This window comes from Bombus bifarius, unplaced genomic scaffold (genome assembly GCF_011952205.1).
Source record: "Bombus bifarius isolate JDL3187 unplaced genomic scaffold, Bbif_JDL3187 scf7180000008225, whole genome shotgun sequence".
Lineage (NCBI taxonomy): Eukaryota > Metazoa > Arthropoda > Insecta > Hymenoptera > Apidae > Bombus > Bombus bifarius.
The window spans coordinates 430,314-449,461 of NW_022884523.1; the positions used below are offsets into that span (position 1 = coordinate 430,314).

At 30.8% G+C, this 19,148-nt stretch overlaps 1 protein-coding gene across 3 annotated transcripts in view; it reads left to right on the forward strand.

The window, feature by feature from the left end:
- LOC117211260 (BTB/POZ domain-containing protein 6-B) overlaps nucleotides 1–19,148 on the forward strand; it is a 34,107-nt gene that overhangs the window by 6,244 nt on the left and 8,715 nt on the right. For 2 of the 3 annotated variants that reach the window (XM_033454951.1, XM_033454953.1), the window contains one exon: nucleotides 18,888–19,123. In XM_033454951.1, coding sequence (XP_033310842.1) covers nucleotides 18,888–19,123 — 236 coding nt within the window. Of the gene's footprint in view, nucleotides 1–16,814; nucleotides 16,898–18,887; nucleotides 19,124–19,148 lie in introns of those variants that run through there. The other variant, XM_033454952.1, reaches the window with a different exon arrangement.

Here is a 19,148-nt window from a genome sequence, read left to right on the forward strand (position 1 = left end):
AGGATATTTTAAACGAATTGCATATTAGTATCAAGGTCGTTTCAAATGTATCATAATAGACGGAACAGTTGTGTAATCCTACTCCTTGTCATCTTACTGGAAACACTGTTTCATCGAGCGAGAATATAACTAATGTTGCAAGTTCGTGCTTGATGCGACGATTTAATTTACATCAGTTCGTTGCCACGTAATCTGGTTTTCAGCAATGTTGCGTTACTCATCAATACGTGTGCGTTTCTGCGGCACGTTTAATGTCGATATATTGCAAACTGTTTATGTTCTCGCATCATTGAGGTTTCATAGTGATATAAGCTAGGGATGTCGTGTCTACTAACGTTCAAACAATGCGAATGTATTAATTAGGTTGTATTACAAAATCTGCTTCGAATGTAAATTCGAAATATCAAATATGGTAAGATGAGACGATAATAATCGTCACTTTCATATTACATCCAGATACCTTGATAAGCAATTTATATTAAAAGTACAACGTGTTTCTATAAACAATTATCTTTTTATCTCTTCGTTTTCTTCTTCTTCCTTTTAGTCATCAGATCTTGACTACTTTTTTCTTCTATTATTGTTGTTGCTATTGTCGTTATTTAAAATAGCATGTGATTTATACATATCAATAAAAAAGTTGGAAAATATCCAATTATGTTAATTGATAGCATTTCTGTAGGTTGACCGAAATTGCATTTAATGAAATTTGAGAAACCGGACAATACCCAAGGAGTAGAGATTTGAATTTATTTACGAGTTTATAAAAAAACGTTTATTCTCAATTTTTTTTTTATCAGTATAGAAACCATCCCCTTCTAAGTAAAAGATATTTTTATGATCTTTCGATCGAACATAAATGGTATTTAAAAAATTTTAAGACATTTAAATGTGAGTATCATTAGGCATATCATCATTTTCTATGTCACTAGAAACTTTTTAACCATTGCTTTATAAATAGATAATGAGGACACGCCAGCCATCAAATATATAGGTAATTGCAGCTGTCATATGACACTTTGCAAATGTTTGAACAGTAATATTTATTAGTTTTCCATGGAAACAGATGCAATTGTTCGTGACCTCATCGCTTTATCGTTATAGATAGATAATACGGTGCATTTTTAACACTAAAATAATACAATGTATCAGTTATCAGATTTATTGCTCTCTATCAATATTTCCTTCCTTAAAGATTACCTAACTTTATTATTAACTTTATCCATGAAAGAAAAATTGAAAGAACATTGAATTTTTCTTTCAAACGATTGATATTCCTAACGAATTGATTAATTATGCTGTAATTTCTGTAACTATATTATGCATAGATTATTATATAATATAACATAATACTTGCATGACGAATTAAAGGAGTACAAGCTCAGTATAACACAAGCAATTAAGTGATTACAAAAAACTCTAGCAGATTTTACTTTATTTAACATTTTATATTATAAAATACATATGACACAAATGAAATGATAAATTTGTAGTAAAATAGATTAGAAAATAAAAGGTGCGAGGAATATTTCATTTATACCGAGTGCCCTAATATTTATAAGCTGCAGTGTACATTATATATGTATAACAAATCGTTTAAAAAAAAGACATACAGTATTTTTCTGCGTAATATAGAATATCTTCTATTTTCAATTATCAAACAATTATCAAAGTGACAAGTTTCATATTCCTTGTGTTTTTGCAAATTAACCAAAGAGACTCGACGAAATACGACAATTATGAATTATATTTAGATTATACCCCCATTTTCTTTGCTATAAAAAGACTCTTCTATATTGACTTATATTTAGAGGGAAACATAATCATATATCCATTTCTTTTCATTTATTACTTTAATTATAATCGCTTACATGTAATATATTTTACGTTGTACGTTATAGGTCGATTGTTCTAATCGATTAAAAGTCGGGAGTTTATAACAAAGAAATTAATATCTTCGACTATAGAGTCCCAAATGCATAAGGAAATCCGTTTCTCCTAGAATTAAATCCAGTAAAATATTTCCACTAGAATGAAACTTCCCCTACTTTCCAACCACTTTTATGAATAATAGTACAAGAACTTCCCTTCGGAACTGGGTTTCTACCACTTTCTGTCTCTCTTCAGCTTCTCCTTAACTTCCTTCTCCGTCTCTCTCTTTCCTATTACGTGGCGCGATTTTTTCCAGGATTCCCATTAACGATGCTTCGTCTTTTAATGATCGAACAGCAGGAAAAAAGAATATCGGTCAGTGAGGTTTATTCCATTCTAACCTCTTGCGATGGGACGTCACACGTATATGACACATTATACCCATACCACCACGTGTGCGTGTACAAAAGATTAATCACGTGATTCCTTGTAGACAGGATGCTGGTGGTCGCTTTTGAAACCACAAAAGCGCATAGACTTACTGCCAGTCGGTTCATTCTTCGAGTGTATTTCGCGCGGCACGTGTTTTAACAGCGACGCTAGTATCGCTTCTATTAATCGTATGATCCTTGACAATTACAGAGTTCAATATTTCTCCTATTTTCGAAAAAAGTCTGAGTTTTATTATTGTGAAGGGAAAGTCTGATACATTTGTTGTTCTACAAAGAAATCAGTGGGCTGTAGTCGTTTCGTATGTAATTCTTTGATTGAAGTTGGAACTTGTGCTTGATAAACTGTGAGATATCGTTGCTATTGTCACAAGATAGCAGTGTTACGGTACGCTATGTTGTCGATCTTTAATTGTCAGTTATGTATTTATCAATCGTAAACGTTCTATGGCGGGAATTTAGTAAAATTACCTGATATTTTGTTAAGTGTGTTGTTAAATTTATAACCTTCTTTGATATGTAAATCTGTTTTGTGTTTCGAAGTTTGCGATGAAGAATCTTTAACCCCAGTTTCGATAATTACACGTAACATTGTACATAAGTAAGGAAGAATATACACGGAAATGAAATAAATGAATTTAACGAAGAATTTGACAAAGAAGGGTAACTAAGAGTTAAAGTAGACTATCTCCATTTTTTGTTTTTCCACGCCTGTCTTATGTTTAAGAGTTTTTAGTGCACAAAGAAACGTCAATTACAAATTTTGTGCAATTATGTATGAATAAAGAAGAAACGTTTACACGTATAAACTAAATAACCGAAGTTAATAATAAATTTAACAAAAACTGATAATTAAGGTTAAATATAGTGTCCTATATTTGCTACGCTACATAAATATTTTTCATATTCGAGATTTCTTGGTACATAAAGAACCACTAATGCGAATTTTGGGCAATCATACACGAACAAAATAATTGTTTCTGTATGCAAATTAAATAAATGAGTTTAGTAAAGACTTCGACAGAAGTTGACTATTAATAATTGAACCTTGTCTTTGAAAAACATAAAACAAAAGACTTTTTTCGACCTCCATTTTGAGATATATGTATGATTAATTTTAGCTGCAGCCGAAGGCTTGAAAAATCCCTTATTTCTAAGACATTTTCTCGTTGGGATCAAATTTAAACTACGTTCGCGAGTTATTAACGACATATGGACCGTTATCGTGTCGCGACTTGATGATATCGGAACTTCTCGACTGTTTCGCGTGTAGTGTGCTGTGGTTTGTCAGCGAATGGATCGTTTCCCTTACGTTCGCGTTCTACAGGAATCACGTAAAAAGAATCGATGCTGATCCGATAAACATGCGATTATTTGGATTTGGGAGTAAACAATCGGACGAAGAAGCGAATGGAGAAGGTGAGGATGGAGTCCAAGAAATTATAGAAATTAAGAATCAGGGTTGAAGAAAGTTCGTTTGGTTTTCAGATAATTATATAATAATTATGTAATAAATTTATATATGCTACATCTAAATAAAGATTATGGAGATGTTACACGGTATAGAAAATATGTTTTGCACTTTGTAATACCGTGTGTTGTATATTTATGACGATAATAGTTACGGCAACAAATTTTGTATAGACAAAGTATAAGGAAACTAAGGAAAAAATATTCTAATTTTCTTTAAATTTTGTTCAAACGTTGATAAATGTATACTGTTTATTTAATTTTCTATCATTTCATTAGAGATATTTAATTCTAATTTATGTTAGCAATTTATGCCTGATTTATAAATTAATTTCTGAATAATTTAGAGCCTGTAAAGTAACTTGTGGAGAAAAATTTAATGTTTGAATATTTGATATACATGTTCTTGAATAACAATTTGAATACTTGATATAATTTATAAATTACAGCTTAAAGTTCTATATCATATTTTGGAAATTCCAATATAAAATGAATATTGAAGACAATGATATATGATCTAACGTTCTCTAAAAATGCTAGAGTACTTAATTTTTACCATCATTACTGTCACTAATTTCTTCCTATATATACAAATCTAATATAATTAACTTTTAATACACTTTTATTATAAATCGACTTTCTTAATCATAGCTGTGAAACGTTAACCGTAAAACATATTAAAGAGATGATAATAACGCGACACGTAGGTACGATCTTTTCGAAACAGCACCATGTTAACAGTTCGTAACAATTTTACGATAGCGGAATATATAAATTGAATAATAACTCTGTCCTTTTGTGAAAATATAATTATACACCTAACTGTAACAAGCATATAAGTCTTCCGCAAGTCAGAGAACAAAAAAGATATTGTTCCATCAGGTACTGAATATCCTGGTTCGTTTAATCCGATATTAGGGACCTTGGAAAAAGACATGGTTTCTTCAAGGATTTACCGATACACTGCAATCCTATTAACAAGTAGTTCTCGTACGTTTTGCCATTGTAAACCCTCAGTCTTCTCATACGACGATTCAATTCACGATGCGTTTTCAACGATGTTATGAATGTACAGCTTTTATCGTTTCTTGAATGTACCACTTTATGGTAGTTATCAAAGTACGCTACTTATCGTCGTTGGATGAATTCTTCGTTTAATTACTAGAACACATTTTCTGCGTGAATGTCTAATTCATACGTTTCTTTAGTTCATTTGTATCTGTCCAGAACGATAATTTCCAACTTTATATATTCTGTACCTTAATGTCTGAATCAAATATCTGTTCTATGTTTATAGTTCATCTGTATTTAATCCAAGATTGTATAATTAGATGGAATACAGAGGACGAATGTTTGCTGTATATTTGATATTTATTTGCGACATTGACAACGTGGAAATTTTTATTTGATTTCGTTTTTGCGTTATTCTTGTGTTATATTTTATATTTACATTCTAATTATCCAAAGATATTTAATATCCAAATAAAGATATGTATAATCTCTGTAATTATAAAACTTATCTTATGTACAGTGTGTTCCAATCTTTTTCCGGTCAAGCATTGTCAGTATATTCTGTGGGTAAAGATAGAAAAGAGTATCGTACGAACATATGTCACCGAATATGTCTATATACGTCTACATTTATACGTCTATACGTCTATATTTATTATAGAAGTAGAAAACAGAGTGTACGACAGTTATCACTCAGAAAAATAAAAAAGGAAACTTGAAATCTAAAATTATCAAAGAATTCTAACAGAGGGACGATATATGAAATTCACGATAAGGAACACGCGTTCCTTATTATGTGTATTACACACATATTATTATAAGAATGAAGTATGAATAAATCAGAAATATTTACGTCTAGTAGTAATCATCGAAGGTATCGTAACACTTTTATGACTTTAGCTTCAACGAGTAATGGACGAGGACTTAATGTAACGTGGAGAACTTAATGTTACAAAGAGTAATAAATTCAATTTTTTGCCGCTGCCAATCTCGTATTGACAGGAATAGAAAACATTTTTAAATGGAATTGTAGCTGGAAGTACAGAAGTATCATGCAAAGGTATTGTGTTAATTATACCTCTGATTAGATATAAATATTCCTGATCTATTTATACTTTGTACTGTAGTAACGCACGTTCGTTTCCGCTCATTTCGTCGCTTTTTGTTATAACTTTTTAACAATGCTTTCAATGACATACATTTATACGACTTTTTTCCTTATCTCGGTCTATAGATTATAATGACAACGTTTGGTCGAAAAATCTGGGATACCCTACGTATAAAAAGATTAGCCAAAGTCTGCAATGTTTTTATGCAACGTTTTCCTTTTTTCTTTTTTCTTCAACGCGTGTTAATTTAATTTCACAAAATTTCATCTCAAAAGTGCGTTGAAATTGCTGTATTGAATATTTCGATTGAATAATATTTATTCGCTTTATACAGCGCTTTTGAAGATATATTATACAAAGGATAATATAATTTATTAATTTGTTTTATTTATATTATCTTTCTTGCTCCAAGATGTCTCGAACGTTGTTATCCAATTGTCTTATTTCGTTAAATTTAGAATTCTCTTAGGCACGCGAGATTTTCTTCGCGTTGCTCCTAAAGGACCAAACAAAGTCTCTATGTCATTGACTTTCTCTCGTTATCGACGATCTTCGACTAGTTTAGGCTTTGGTCATCGTCAATACGGTCGAGGAAATACGAAACAGATAATTCCGCTTCACCCTGTCGTAAGTTATGCTCTCGTTACATGTTCCAGCTCTTACCCTCTTCACATTCTTCTTTGACAGCTAATGCTCGTCCATTGTTTCGAAAGAATCCAATAATATGTTACATATTCTTCTCCGAGCAGTATGACGCGACTTGGGTACAAGAAAATAACTATTACATGTATACTATGTATAATAAATAATACAATGCAATCAAAGAGTTTCTCTTGCGTTGTTTTCTGTAACGTATAATTAAAATTATAGTTTTTCATGTATGTAATTACATTTAACTTAGTCCATACGGTGTAAATAAAGTTGTATCGATTACTTAATCATGTTGTTTTAACCGATGAAGTACATATATACAGGGTGGTTGGTAACTGGTGGTACAAGCGGAAAGGGGGTGAAAAAAGAAGTCGAAAATATAGAATAAAATTTTTTTTTTAATTTTTTTTTTTAATTTTTCCATCGAGACAGCGATCTACAGTGAGATCCGTTATAACGTACCACACGCGTACCGAGCGAAAATTCAAAGTCGATTTTCTCGAAAACAAAGCCTCAAACGAAAAATTTTTATTCTATATTTTCGACTTCTTTTTTCGCGTAGAATCACCCCGTTTCCGCTTGTACCACCAGTTACCAACCACCCTGTATATAGTATTAAGAAAGAAATTAATTTCTTTCAAATTGCATTAGAATAAATTAAATTAGATTCGAAAATTTGTTGAGCACAATTTGCTCATAAAACGATGGTGTTATAAATGGTATCTTTTATAAACAAACTCGTGGCAGTTTATATGGTCATTTGTCGTTTGAGAAATTTTATTAGGATAATCGGATGATTTGTAATTTGTAAAATTCACTTGTAAAATTTCTTTCGTTAATCTTGCCTTTTTTTTGTTCTTCTGTCGATTATATGAAACAATCTATTCGCAAAAACTTACCAGATATGAAATTAATCAACTCAGCTTCTAAAAAAAAGACTCATATAGGAATATAAATAAAAATTGTTAAAATTTGAATACTTTTCCAGCAGAGAAACAAAGTAATCTAAACATCTAAAGTATTACGTTTCCCAGAAAGAGTGTACAAAATGATATTTCTACTAAACTGAAGTAACTAAAGAAAACAACAACGGTGCACATATAACTATTACAATATCACGTGAAAACATATCATTATCCTTTACGTTTATTATCAATTGCACCAAAAGATTAATTCATTCTTAATTAATTCTCGAAACACTTACAATTTTCTTACTTCACTATCTGTATCCTATCGTGTTTTACATTACCGCCTAATGACAAAATCCGTAATCACTTAATTGCCAACCCAATAAGTTACGATATCATGAAACTCATCATTTATAATTATGGCTGTGGATTTTTATACGTTTACGGACAATTTAAACGAACGAACACAATATGCAAAAATATTCAAAGCTGAATCAAAATATTTGAATCTAATCAAAGGTCCCGTTTAAATCTTTTTAGAAAAGTATATTAATTTGCATACATACGCCGAAGCTGTCCGTAACAAATAAATTCGTATGTGCATGAGTGACGGATACCACGTATAAACTTCCGTCTCTTTTTTCACGTTAAAAAAAGGAAGTGACGCGTGTACAACTAAAGCGCGATCCCCAAGTCTTGACGAAAACCATTCTGCGTACGAGACGTTGATTATGGTTTCAAGGCTCTACGAGTCGACCACTCGCACGTTCTTATTTCGATCCGCCGCGCCGTTTTTTTCCATTCATCCTTTTCTTCGTTTCTTACCTACATTTTTCGCTTTCATGCGATACTGTCATCGCGTTCGGCTTTTACCATCGACGCTAGTAGAGCATGACGAATGAGCACAGACAAAAAGCTGATACCGAAAGCTGCGTGACACTCGAGATCATAGTATAATTCATCGTTAGGTCCCACTTTTTCGCGTCGATATACTGGAATGTCCGGAACCAATGAACAGCTTGGAATTTTTATTATTTCTTCCCACTCTTCGGCGAGAATTATGTTTCTAGAACTAAATACCTGTCGTTAGGTTTCCTTCCCTTCAAGTTCTTTTTAACCTTCTGTAAGCACACCTTTCGAGTTAAAGATACGTCGTTTTTCTTTCGTTAAGCGTAACAGGAAAATGTTGACCCCTAACTGTACAATTTTTTTTTTTTTTTTAGTGATTACTTAATCCTGCTACGATCTTGAAATTTTTATATCTAAATCGCGTTCTTGTTTTAACAAACAAAAGGACGTATAATATTCTCACAGGATGCGTAGTAGAAAATTAAATAGCAGTATGAATCATTTCATCTTTCCCGGAAACTTCAGTTTATTAAAGGTAGAAGATACGATTGGGTCGAGTGCGACTCAAAGAACGTTGGAGGGTTAAATAAAGCTTAGTTTTTCACTGTCGTAACACTCTGTCAGATGCAAAAGTATAGGAACATTATACTTATAGAAGTTTGTATTTATTGATTCTTACCGAAAAATCGAAGTTAAGCTTGAAGTTGAAATTAAGCTTTGTTATAAACACGACGCGTCTTTGTCGTGTAATAATTATCGATATTAGGATTGAATAGTAATAGGAGTTGACGACGATTAGACAAAATTAGAATGTATTTGCGATCGTTAATTTCTGCAGTGTTATGTGGGTCATAGATTGCCTCTGGACGTAAGGAAAGGGAATTATATGCGGGCGAAAATCAATTAAAGCCCTTCGAGTACTTTTCATCTAATTGATTCAATTGTGAATAACAAAGTCGACGTATTCTCCTCCTTAAGAAGATTATATATCGAAAATTCCCACGTTTCAATTCATTATCCTTCTTTTAGTACAAACCTTTTAATAAAAGATTCATTTCTGGAAGTTTTGTTTTTTTTTCTTTTTTTTTTTTTAGTAAAGGTGCAGTCCAAATTTAAGTTTTATTACTTTATACCTCGAACTTACCCGATATTCAGTGTAACTGTTTTAACGAAAATATAAAATTAATTTAGAAATATAATATAAATAATAGGATCTTAACGAAAGCAAAACATTTTGTTGTAATATTTTTCGTTCCTAATATTGCTATTAATATCAACATCTATTATTAACATCATTACTATTTCATTACAATTTTTCTTTCTTTAAGCTCAAAAAATATCTCATTATAAATATTGTATTACTCTTTTTTGTATTTCTTATTTTCTGTCTCTTCTAAACATCGATAATGTTTAGATCGAAATTGTTTTTCAACTATGATGACATTAAACTAAAATAACACGTTAATTTCAATGGATACAAGAAATTCTTCAATAACATTACATCACTAAAAGATTATTTCATCTCATTCTACTCCTTATTACGATAAATTTCAAGATAATATCGAAGATTCACCTCTTGTTGTTCCACATGATGTTACATAAGTAAATAGACTATTACTCTAACTACTCTTCGTCGGATTTATCGTTTGTTGTCGCTAATTTTCTCTGTAAACTTGTAAATATGTGCCGCGACCATGATTGACATTGGCATTTTGTTTTAAAGCTATGTACCTGCGTAGTGTCATCGTTATTTTTCTATTTTTACCTTTCGCCAAACATTAGAAAGATAACAGAACGAGAAACTATGTTGTAACGCACGATTACCGATGATGTTGTTCGATGAAAATAAGTAAAAGATATTATAAACAAATAATAAGAAAATTATTATGTAAGATTAAATGTAAGAATATTAATATGTAAATTTTGACGAAGGTAAAATCGAATTGCATTTTAAAAATGAAGTTTTTACAAAACGTTTGATATCCTGATTAGCGTAAATACGAAAAAAACTTATTGAACGATCTTTTGATCTGAAAACCAGGCCAGAATTCAAGGAAACTGTGGCAATTGTAGCTATAAAAATTGCGACATGCTTCTTTTTCTCTTTGTAACTGAACGGTCATTGACAGAACGAGATAGCAGAGGAAGAGTAAATAGGCGACAAAAATTTGAAATAAAAATCCAACATGAAGTTCATTTCCCTCTTTTTATTATCTCCATTCGCTGAATCTACTTGCAATAAAATATGCAATATACAATATTTATAAATATTATAGCATTCGTTTCTAATGTTTAATGCTACCAGAAATATTCTTTTTGTAAGTTTTACATACTTTATACAGCAAGAAATAATTCGTCAGAAATATTAAAAGCTCATGGATATTCTGTTCGAAATTATATTTTATTGCATTATAAAGAAGAAAATATGTTAATTTTTCTAACATAGCGTATGGCTCTTATTCGTTTGATACATGAATCGTGTAATATACCTTTCTATATACAAGAAATTTGATAGATGAAAAATGTTAATTTTATTAATTATTCTTAAATATTCTATATTATCATGCCTATCGCGTATTTCTTTTTATCAGAGATACGTAGATATAAATTTTCGATTTCATATGACTAAACATCATATGACATTTCTTTTGTTAGCTCATGATGCTTCTAAAACATTTCTGAAGTAAGAAACAAGCCTTTTTTCGAGTCATAAAATCGGGAACTGTTACCTCCGAATAACAATCGTCAGCATTCGCACGTTTCAAGTTATTTTCTTCTTTCAGAGTCCAATTATTCCATCTACTTTTTACCATTTTTTCTGCCATTCTATTCACCATACGAGATGTTGCAACGTAACGTTTTTATCGTACAAATTCACGCACCACTTTTTGTCATTTACTGTGATAGGTTGCTCGACGAGAGTATAGGACACGTAATAACGAGAGACAATATGTATATTGTATACCACAGACTTCGAGGTCACATTCGTTGCATACACCTACGAAGAGGAATGTCGAAATATTTCTTGTAAAACACCACATTAATTATATTTACGGTTCTGCGTTTTCTCTTCAGATTCATAATTAGCCAGCATGAATTTCAGCTTTGATTATTTTTCCTTTTTTCGTTGGTATCTAGGGGAAAAAAGAAGGTATACAAAAGAAAATAAATACAAATAATAATAATAAGAAAAATTGTTTCCTTATGCTGACATAAAGATTTATTAAACGAGCAAACCTTTCAAAATATTTTTCTATACTTAAGAAATTTATTATTTAGAATTATCTCATTAAATTAATTCTATTATCAAATAACTGTCAAGTATTTTAGAAGTTGCTTCCTTCTATATTTTCAACTTAAGTAGTTCAATTATTCTTTTCGTTATGAGAAGCGATAAGTTTACATTTGTTCTTAATTGAGCAAATACTATCAGTGGAGTCTCAATCGCTATTATTGACAGTTATATCTATTATTGACTGATCATTCGAGTGACGATACTACAACGGTAGATGTATGAACGATATTATCAAAATAAATTTCATGATTATTGAAACTATATACGTTCATTTCGGGCAGTCTCTTTCTAATAGAAAATGTTGAATACCATATTTAAAAGCTTTTAATTCCAAATAAATTTTATCTTCTTTTTCATGTTTTGTATATTACTAGATAAAATAAATGGAAAAGTTATGAAATACATATAAATCATAACAGGAAAAATTCGATATCGCTTTGGATATAAAATATACAATTATTTAATCTAATGAAATATATTAAGCAGATATATTGGAATAAATGAAATGTAATTTTTAAATAGTTCGCAACTTCTTCTCTAAAATTTAATTCGTTTATTCTTTGGATAAAACTAACACGAATTAAATGATACGCATAATATCGACGAGTCAACATCAATGAAGTGCTGGAATCGATAGTCGCAGAAGGTGATACATACGACCGGTATAAAAATGAATTACGTCTTTGAAAACACAGACAGTACTCATTATTATTCACAATATATGCTGATCGACATGCGTGAATCTAGTTAATGCAACCGTGAGAAATTAATACGTGCATCGGATTAGAAACATGAACTGAGATTTTTTCTTTTTACACCCGTCTCCAACACTTACTCGATACTATATCGTCTGACGCATAGTTTGAAACGATTAGAAAATAGTGAATTTATCATTTATAAAAATTATAATTTATCAGATATATTACATATACATTCATAGAGGTACAATTATAAGAAAGTATAACTATAGAAAACGAATGTTTTATATTTGGAAAGTTTTTCAACTTTCTTATTATATTACTTATTTCGTATATTAATTATAACTATTATAATTATATCATTTGCTCAGTATATCAAATCATACACGAGCTTATAACTTATAAGAATTATAATTATAAAATACTGTAGCTTTTTTTTTAATATTTCATATAGATACCATTATGTGAATAATGTAAGTGAGAATCGAAAAAGAAAATTCATTTTCAATGTTCATTTTATATAATTTTGCCACGTTATTTTCAACACGATTAATTTTCCACTACATTCGTGTATCTTATGGTAATATAGACGCGTACGAAACAAAGAAATTAATCTCAATTGAATTAAAAGGTCGCGTTGGAGCTCGTTTAGCTTAATTATCCGTTTACACATGGATCGTGTTAAATTCAACAGCGTTGTTGCGCAAATTTTTAGTCAACAAATTTACGTGTACATCGGTTGCGGCGGAACGTGTATACATAATCTGATACAAGTAGTTTCTATCCAATCCGTATACATACTTATTTCTTCTTCCATTGTTTAAAATCTTTTTAGAATCATATTTTTTAATCGATAAACACGTCTAAAATTATTCATAAATATATCATTCTATGTGATTTATATCAAATAAACGAATAAATAAATTATTTCTTCGGATATATTTTGAAATTACGAAAAGAAAAGAAAATAATAATAAAATTTTTAGTAACATAATTTCTTTATCTTAGAAAAAAGTAACATAATTTTGTTTTAATTCAGAAAGAAACACGCTATCGTAGCTGTGTGTTTATACTCTCGAATTAAGATTAGCCTGAATAATTTAAGGGTTCATTGGCGCCCGGATTCTCAAGGTTAGGCTTACCGCCATGTGAATGATATTTTTGGGGCAAGACAGATTTTTACTAAAATTATTTGACCCCGGTGGCCAACGTCCCTCTGGGTTCTTGCCTCTGCTAGCTCTAATTTTAACGAAACCGTGATTCACAAGCAACGAAGAATTTTAGTAGCGTTCGCACACTATCCGAATTCTTCGTGAATCTCTCGTGTCTCAAGCTTCTTTATCTTTCATCATTATGATTATTACGAAGAAAAATTTACATGACGATGACATTGAAATGATCAAAGATCTTTTCCAAGACACGGAGAATGGTAATTTTCTTTAATACATAACAAATCTAACTATCTTTTAATTGCAATCAAAATGTGAATTCCTATATTTTGTTTTTGATAAGTTTCTTTCCTTTATCAATTAAGAAGAAAAATAAATACTAATATCAATATCACTCTGATTTATCCATTGTATCTAATAATTCTGATTATAATTAATCAAAATAGTATTTTATTCAAATAAAAATTAAAATCGTAAAAAGACATTTCGTAGATAAATTAGTATCGTCCTGCAAGTTTCATTCTACTTGTATAACTATGGTGTAACCTTGGTCCCGACCTTCAAAATGAAATTACTCGTGCACGTCTCGGGAATTGCAATCAATTAACGCGTGCTAATTATCCGTTTCAAATGCAAAACTATATTAACACAGCCTCAAGATTTCTGTCAATCATGTTTTGTTCGACATACAACAAAGGAAAGAGAAAAAAGAGAGAAGGAAAAATGGAACAGGATGGAACATAAAAGTATAGTTGTGAGACCTCTGATGTGTCATGTCAAAATTGAACAATCCGATTGTATTTTTCTTCTGTGTATTTTTTATTCTTTCCTTTTTAACGAAATATGTAAAAAGAAACCGATAAAAAATGGCATGGAAATATTTCCTACTGAAAATACTATAATACTGAAATAATATGAACGCGTTATTTTTTAAACCGAACGTTTCACTGTTAAATCATAAATATTTCGTCCAGCACTTTTGCTAGTTGCAAATTCTATTACATAAAAATTGACATTGCTGACGGAATCACTTTTTTACGTTTTAATTGATAATTGTAAATAGACGAGTACGATGTTAAATATCGAACAATGTAAAACTTACATAGTAAATAATTTTTAACTATAATTTGTAAGTAAATTTGTAAATTTATAACTTGTGAGTTCTATGGCGATATAAGTATAGTATAAAACGTATGCATCAAATTGCTGACCAAAGCAGTTTTCAATGCTTCGAAGTATCGATAAAGTGTTTCTTTAAGACACAATAAAAATGCATTCCACGAGTCTGCTCACGAGATACTTTCTATCAGTGATAGTATCTTAGCTAATGGCAACTACTTATTCACGAAAAAGAACTCACGAGAAATTTATATAATGCAATCAACCCAAAATAATGTTACACAAGTATATAATACTTATGAAATCATATGAAAAAAAAAAATAGGATATATTTGTATTTGGTAAAGATATAAAAATGATTTTTTATTTCAAACGTCCCAATTTTTGGGAATGGCGATCAGTTATCGAAAAGTAACAGAAGGTATTCCAGATATATTAAGTAACTTCACCATTTTGCAACTTTTTTGCTTTTAAAAATATTGAAAAGTGAAACTAGAAATTACATCAACATCATCCGGAAAACCCCAAACTTTTCATTTTCTAATTACTTATAAAAAGATTTCTCAAACTTCATTTCCTTCAAGATCGTGAGAGCATCTGTTTATACGGCCACAAATATCGGTCAAAATTATTTGCTAAAAACGTAGTAGATTCGTTTTATGTAATACAATAATCATAAAAGTAGTTATCACAATATATGAATAATTATAAAAAATATTTACATATCTATATATAAAAACTATCCTCATCTGCAGCTTTCAAAATTACCTTCGGTGTCGTATATTCGATGCCATAGAGAAAGAATTAAAAGTCCGAGTCTACTTAGCTTGTTACCAGTTACCTTTTATGCAAATTCGTATTTCGACAAGCTTAATCCTTTGCACTCCTATGTCGAGTGTGACTCGACGTCAATTTTTATCTCAGGAGCTCCTTTGTCGAGTCCCACCTTATTTGTGAAAGAAAGCCAGGATTGCATCCTGGAAATTGTTTCAAGATATATCACACAATTAAAAATTACAAAATACAACAATAGTGTGAATAATACTAGTATTTAAGTGAATTTGTTTCTTCCTTTATTCACTTAAATTGTCTTATTTTTGAGTTAAAGTAAATTTCAAATAAAACACTTAAAAGCGTTGGCAGCTGCTGCTAACGAAATTGAAATAAAATTCGAAGTGCAAACGGTTGATCGAACAAACGGAATCCGAATAGAAATTTATTTCATCCATTGAATATTATAAGCGCTATACTCTGAATATCTCGTATAGTTTTTGCATATGATGTGCATATCTATGTCTTTCTGCACTTCCAGATTTCTTCTAAAAGCATGAAAATCCATAATCCAGTTATCTCGCAAGCCAAATAAAATTCCCATAGCAGTAGCATCCTTTTCCACCGTACGAAGCAAACCAATCGGCTTTCTTTTCCCCATCGATGTTCGACGTATCGATAAGACGGTGTCACGGACTCGAGACATTCCACGGTGCCTGAGACCTTTATCCGTTGTTTATAAGTAATTGTCGTTGCAGTCGATAAAACGTAACCGCATACATTTGCATTTTAAAACGAATCCCCCCCGTAGACTGACTCATTCATTGCAGCCGCACGAGTCTGATCGATCTGTCAGTCGAGCGAGGTTGTTCGCTCTGAGAGGGTTGCCGTGTCCACTCTGTTTCGATCGAATCGATTTGTCGGCAGAACAAGAAAACAGATCTTAACTTAAAAGATAAAAGTATGACAGTGAAGTTTCTTCGAAGAAAGTTTGTTTGGTAGATCCTTGCGCGAAGATGCGTGAAAATATGAATCGTAATCGAATATTGTTTTTATCGTGAAGATATAGGATTTTTGGAATTTCAGGGACTCGTTGCGCTAATTGAGAAATTTCTTTCGTTTGGATGACATAACACGCGGATAATAGACGATTAGTGTATCGAAGAGTAAAAATAGTGAAAAGTAAGAATTTCATACAGCGTGTGTTTTTCCGCAGTATCGTTTAAATATAAAAGCAATATAAAGTAAATAGATAAATAGTGTGGTGAAAGTAATATTTTTTATCGAACGATCTCATTATTTGAACACTTTGACGATATTTTTCCTCTTATTGTTACTTCAGACGATAAATTCCATTGTTAAAATTATAAGACAAACAGTAAAGGATAACATAATTTCAGAAAGTAAACGGTGAACAATATGTTGAGTGTTGATATTTTTTAAGAAAACTTTTTTAACAAAATTTTTGACAAAAGAAAACAACTTTGTGAACCGCGCCATCAACATGACAGTCGTATGCAACGATGGTAAGATGCACATTTTTCTGACGCTCATTTAACGAATGTAACGTAGAATTTTTATCTTTGCGTTAGTCGGCCATCAAAATTCTATGCTTGTTACATCGATAAATAGGCACCAATTGTTCCTAAGCAACGCTTCTTTTCACGAAGAACTAAAATATAAGAATTGCGGTCAACAGATATGTAGAAAGTTAACATCGTATCTTCACTATCGTAAAGAGTTGCTTAACTTAGTTTTCACGTTTCTTTCGAACAATATTAAATCGTAATGAATTGATATTAAGAAATCCTGTCGCTAAGCCAATTGGTATAATTATAACGTCTGTTACAGAGAAATTTAACGACACAAATCTCGTACAGTAGAAATTTCATGTAAGAACATTACAGGTTCATGAATTTGTTTGCCATTGCACTTTTATGATAAGAACAGGATGCTCTTCTGGCTTTGAGACAAAATATTTCGTCTAACGTATGAAGAACACACATAAAAGAAATGTTTTGTCAGCTTTCGACATAACAGGCTACTAAACTCACAGGATACTGTAACTTCTCTTTACTTAAAATGTAACAAATTTTACATATCCTTCTTTTTATGCTTTGACAATTCTCATTTTTAAGCGTGTAATATAAAAATCACTTAAGCATTGTTGAGAACTTGATTTTTCTCAGTCGATTTTTTCTTTCTTGATTTTTCTTCATTTTTATAAGTCACAGGATATAATTTTCTTCCTCGCTATTTCAATCAGGAATATAAGTACTGTTCATTATCTCAATGAAAAAGAATCAAGAGGTAATCAAACATAAAATGCTATCTACGATGAACGTTGCCAAACTCTTGTATGGTTCAGATACTGCTAGATTTCTTCGTGTCTACATAGCAAAACATCATCGAGCCGCTTAATAGAAGCGTGAAAAAATAAAAATAGCACTCATTGATTCTTGGTCTAGTTGGCGAAATATGTGATATTCGAATAAACGATTCATCGAAGATATAAAAATAAATATAACTATTATCTGTTTCTGTTTACGCATCGTCGCGACATAAGCCTATCGCATATTATCGTTTTATTGAAATTCGCACCTTGAAAAGATTGTAGCTTTTGCATTCCGAATTGTATAAAATTAAGAAGGAAAAACTTGAAAACTCGTAATATTTCGAAATTTCTATGCCAAGGTTTGCTGTCGTAAAATGTTACGTCTATGAATTTATGTTGGAATTGTACTCTAATTGTTATTGTTTAAATACACACTTCGTACTCACGCGTCTTCAAACGTGTAAATAATAGGCAGTAATAATAGAAATACGTAACATCATTAAAAAAAAAATACACCGATGTTGAAATTTCTATAAATATCAATACTAAAGAAAATTGTTCGTATTAATAATAGCGTGTATAAAACTAAACTGTTTGATATCTAGTTTTATAATATTTAACTGCACGACACAATATTACAATTATTACAATTATTATTATTACAATTATTATAAATACAATTATAGTATTTATAATATACTACATAGTATATATTACATTATTATTATTTTATAATGTTGCATAAAAAAATGTTGATCCAAACCGGTAAAGAATAAATAATAAATTTAACGATAAAATTTAATTAGAGTCTTGAACGAAATATCTATAAAATAAATACTAAAATCACACAATAATTAATGTACATAAATTCTACGAGACATTTTTTATTTTCGAAAAACAATTGAAAGATTACTACTTTAGAAAACAATGCTGTACGAGTTTAAAAAAATGTTACGTAACATTTTCCTAACAAAGAATAAACATTAGTCGAACAAATTCATAGCTTCCTTTGTATTAAAAGAACATCTAAAGACCAATTGTACTTTACTACCGATATAATCTTCGCAACGTAATTCCCTGCTATACTTTCAAATATTTCAAAACAAGGAAATTAGAAATTTTAATTCAGGTTTTGCAACCTGACCCCTGGAGCATCGAGTTTCTTGTGTGTTTTGTTGCAGACGACAGCTCACGATGCGCTCGCACCGAGTCTGAAAGGACACGACAAAAGATTCAGGAGGGTGTTAGGATTCGAATCTACTCCAGGATCATAATCTTACCAGTAATCGCGTGGGATTCGTTGAAAGAACTTACGATCCTTCGAAACTCGACGGAAGACATGGCTCAAGTTCCTCTTATCAGGACCGAGGGAAATGGATCGACGGAATCTTCGATTCGTAACATGGTGATTCTTGAGGTAAAAAAAAATAAAAAAAATAAAA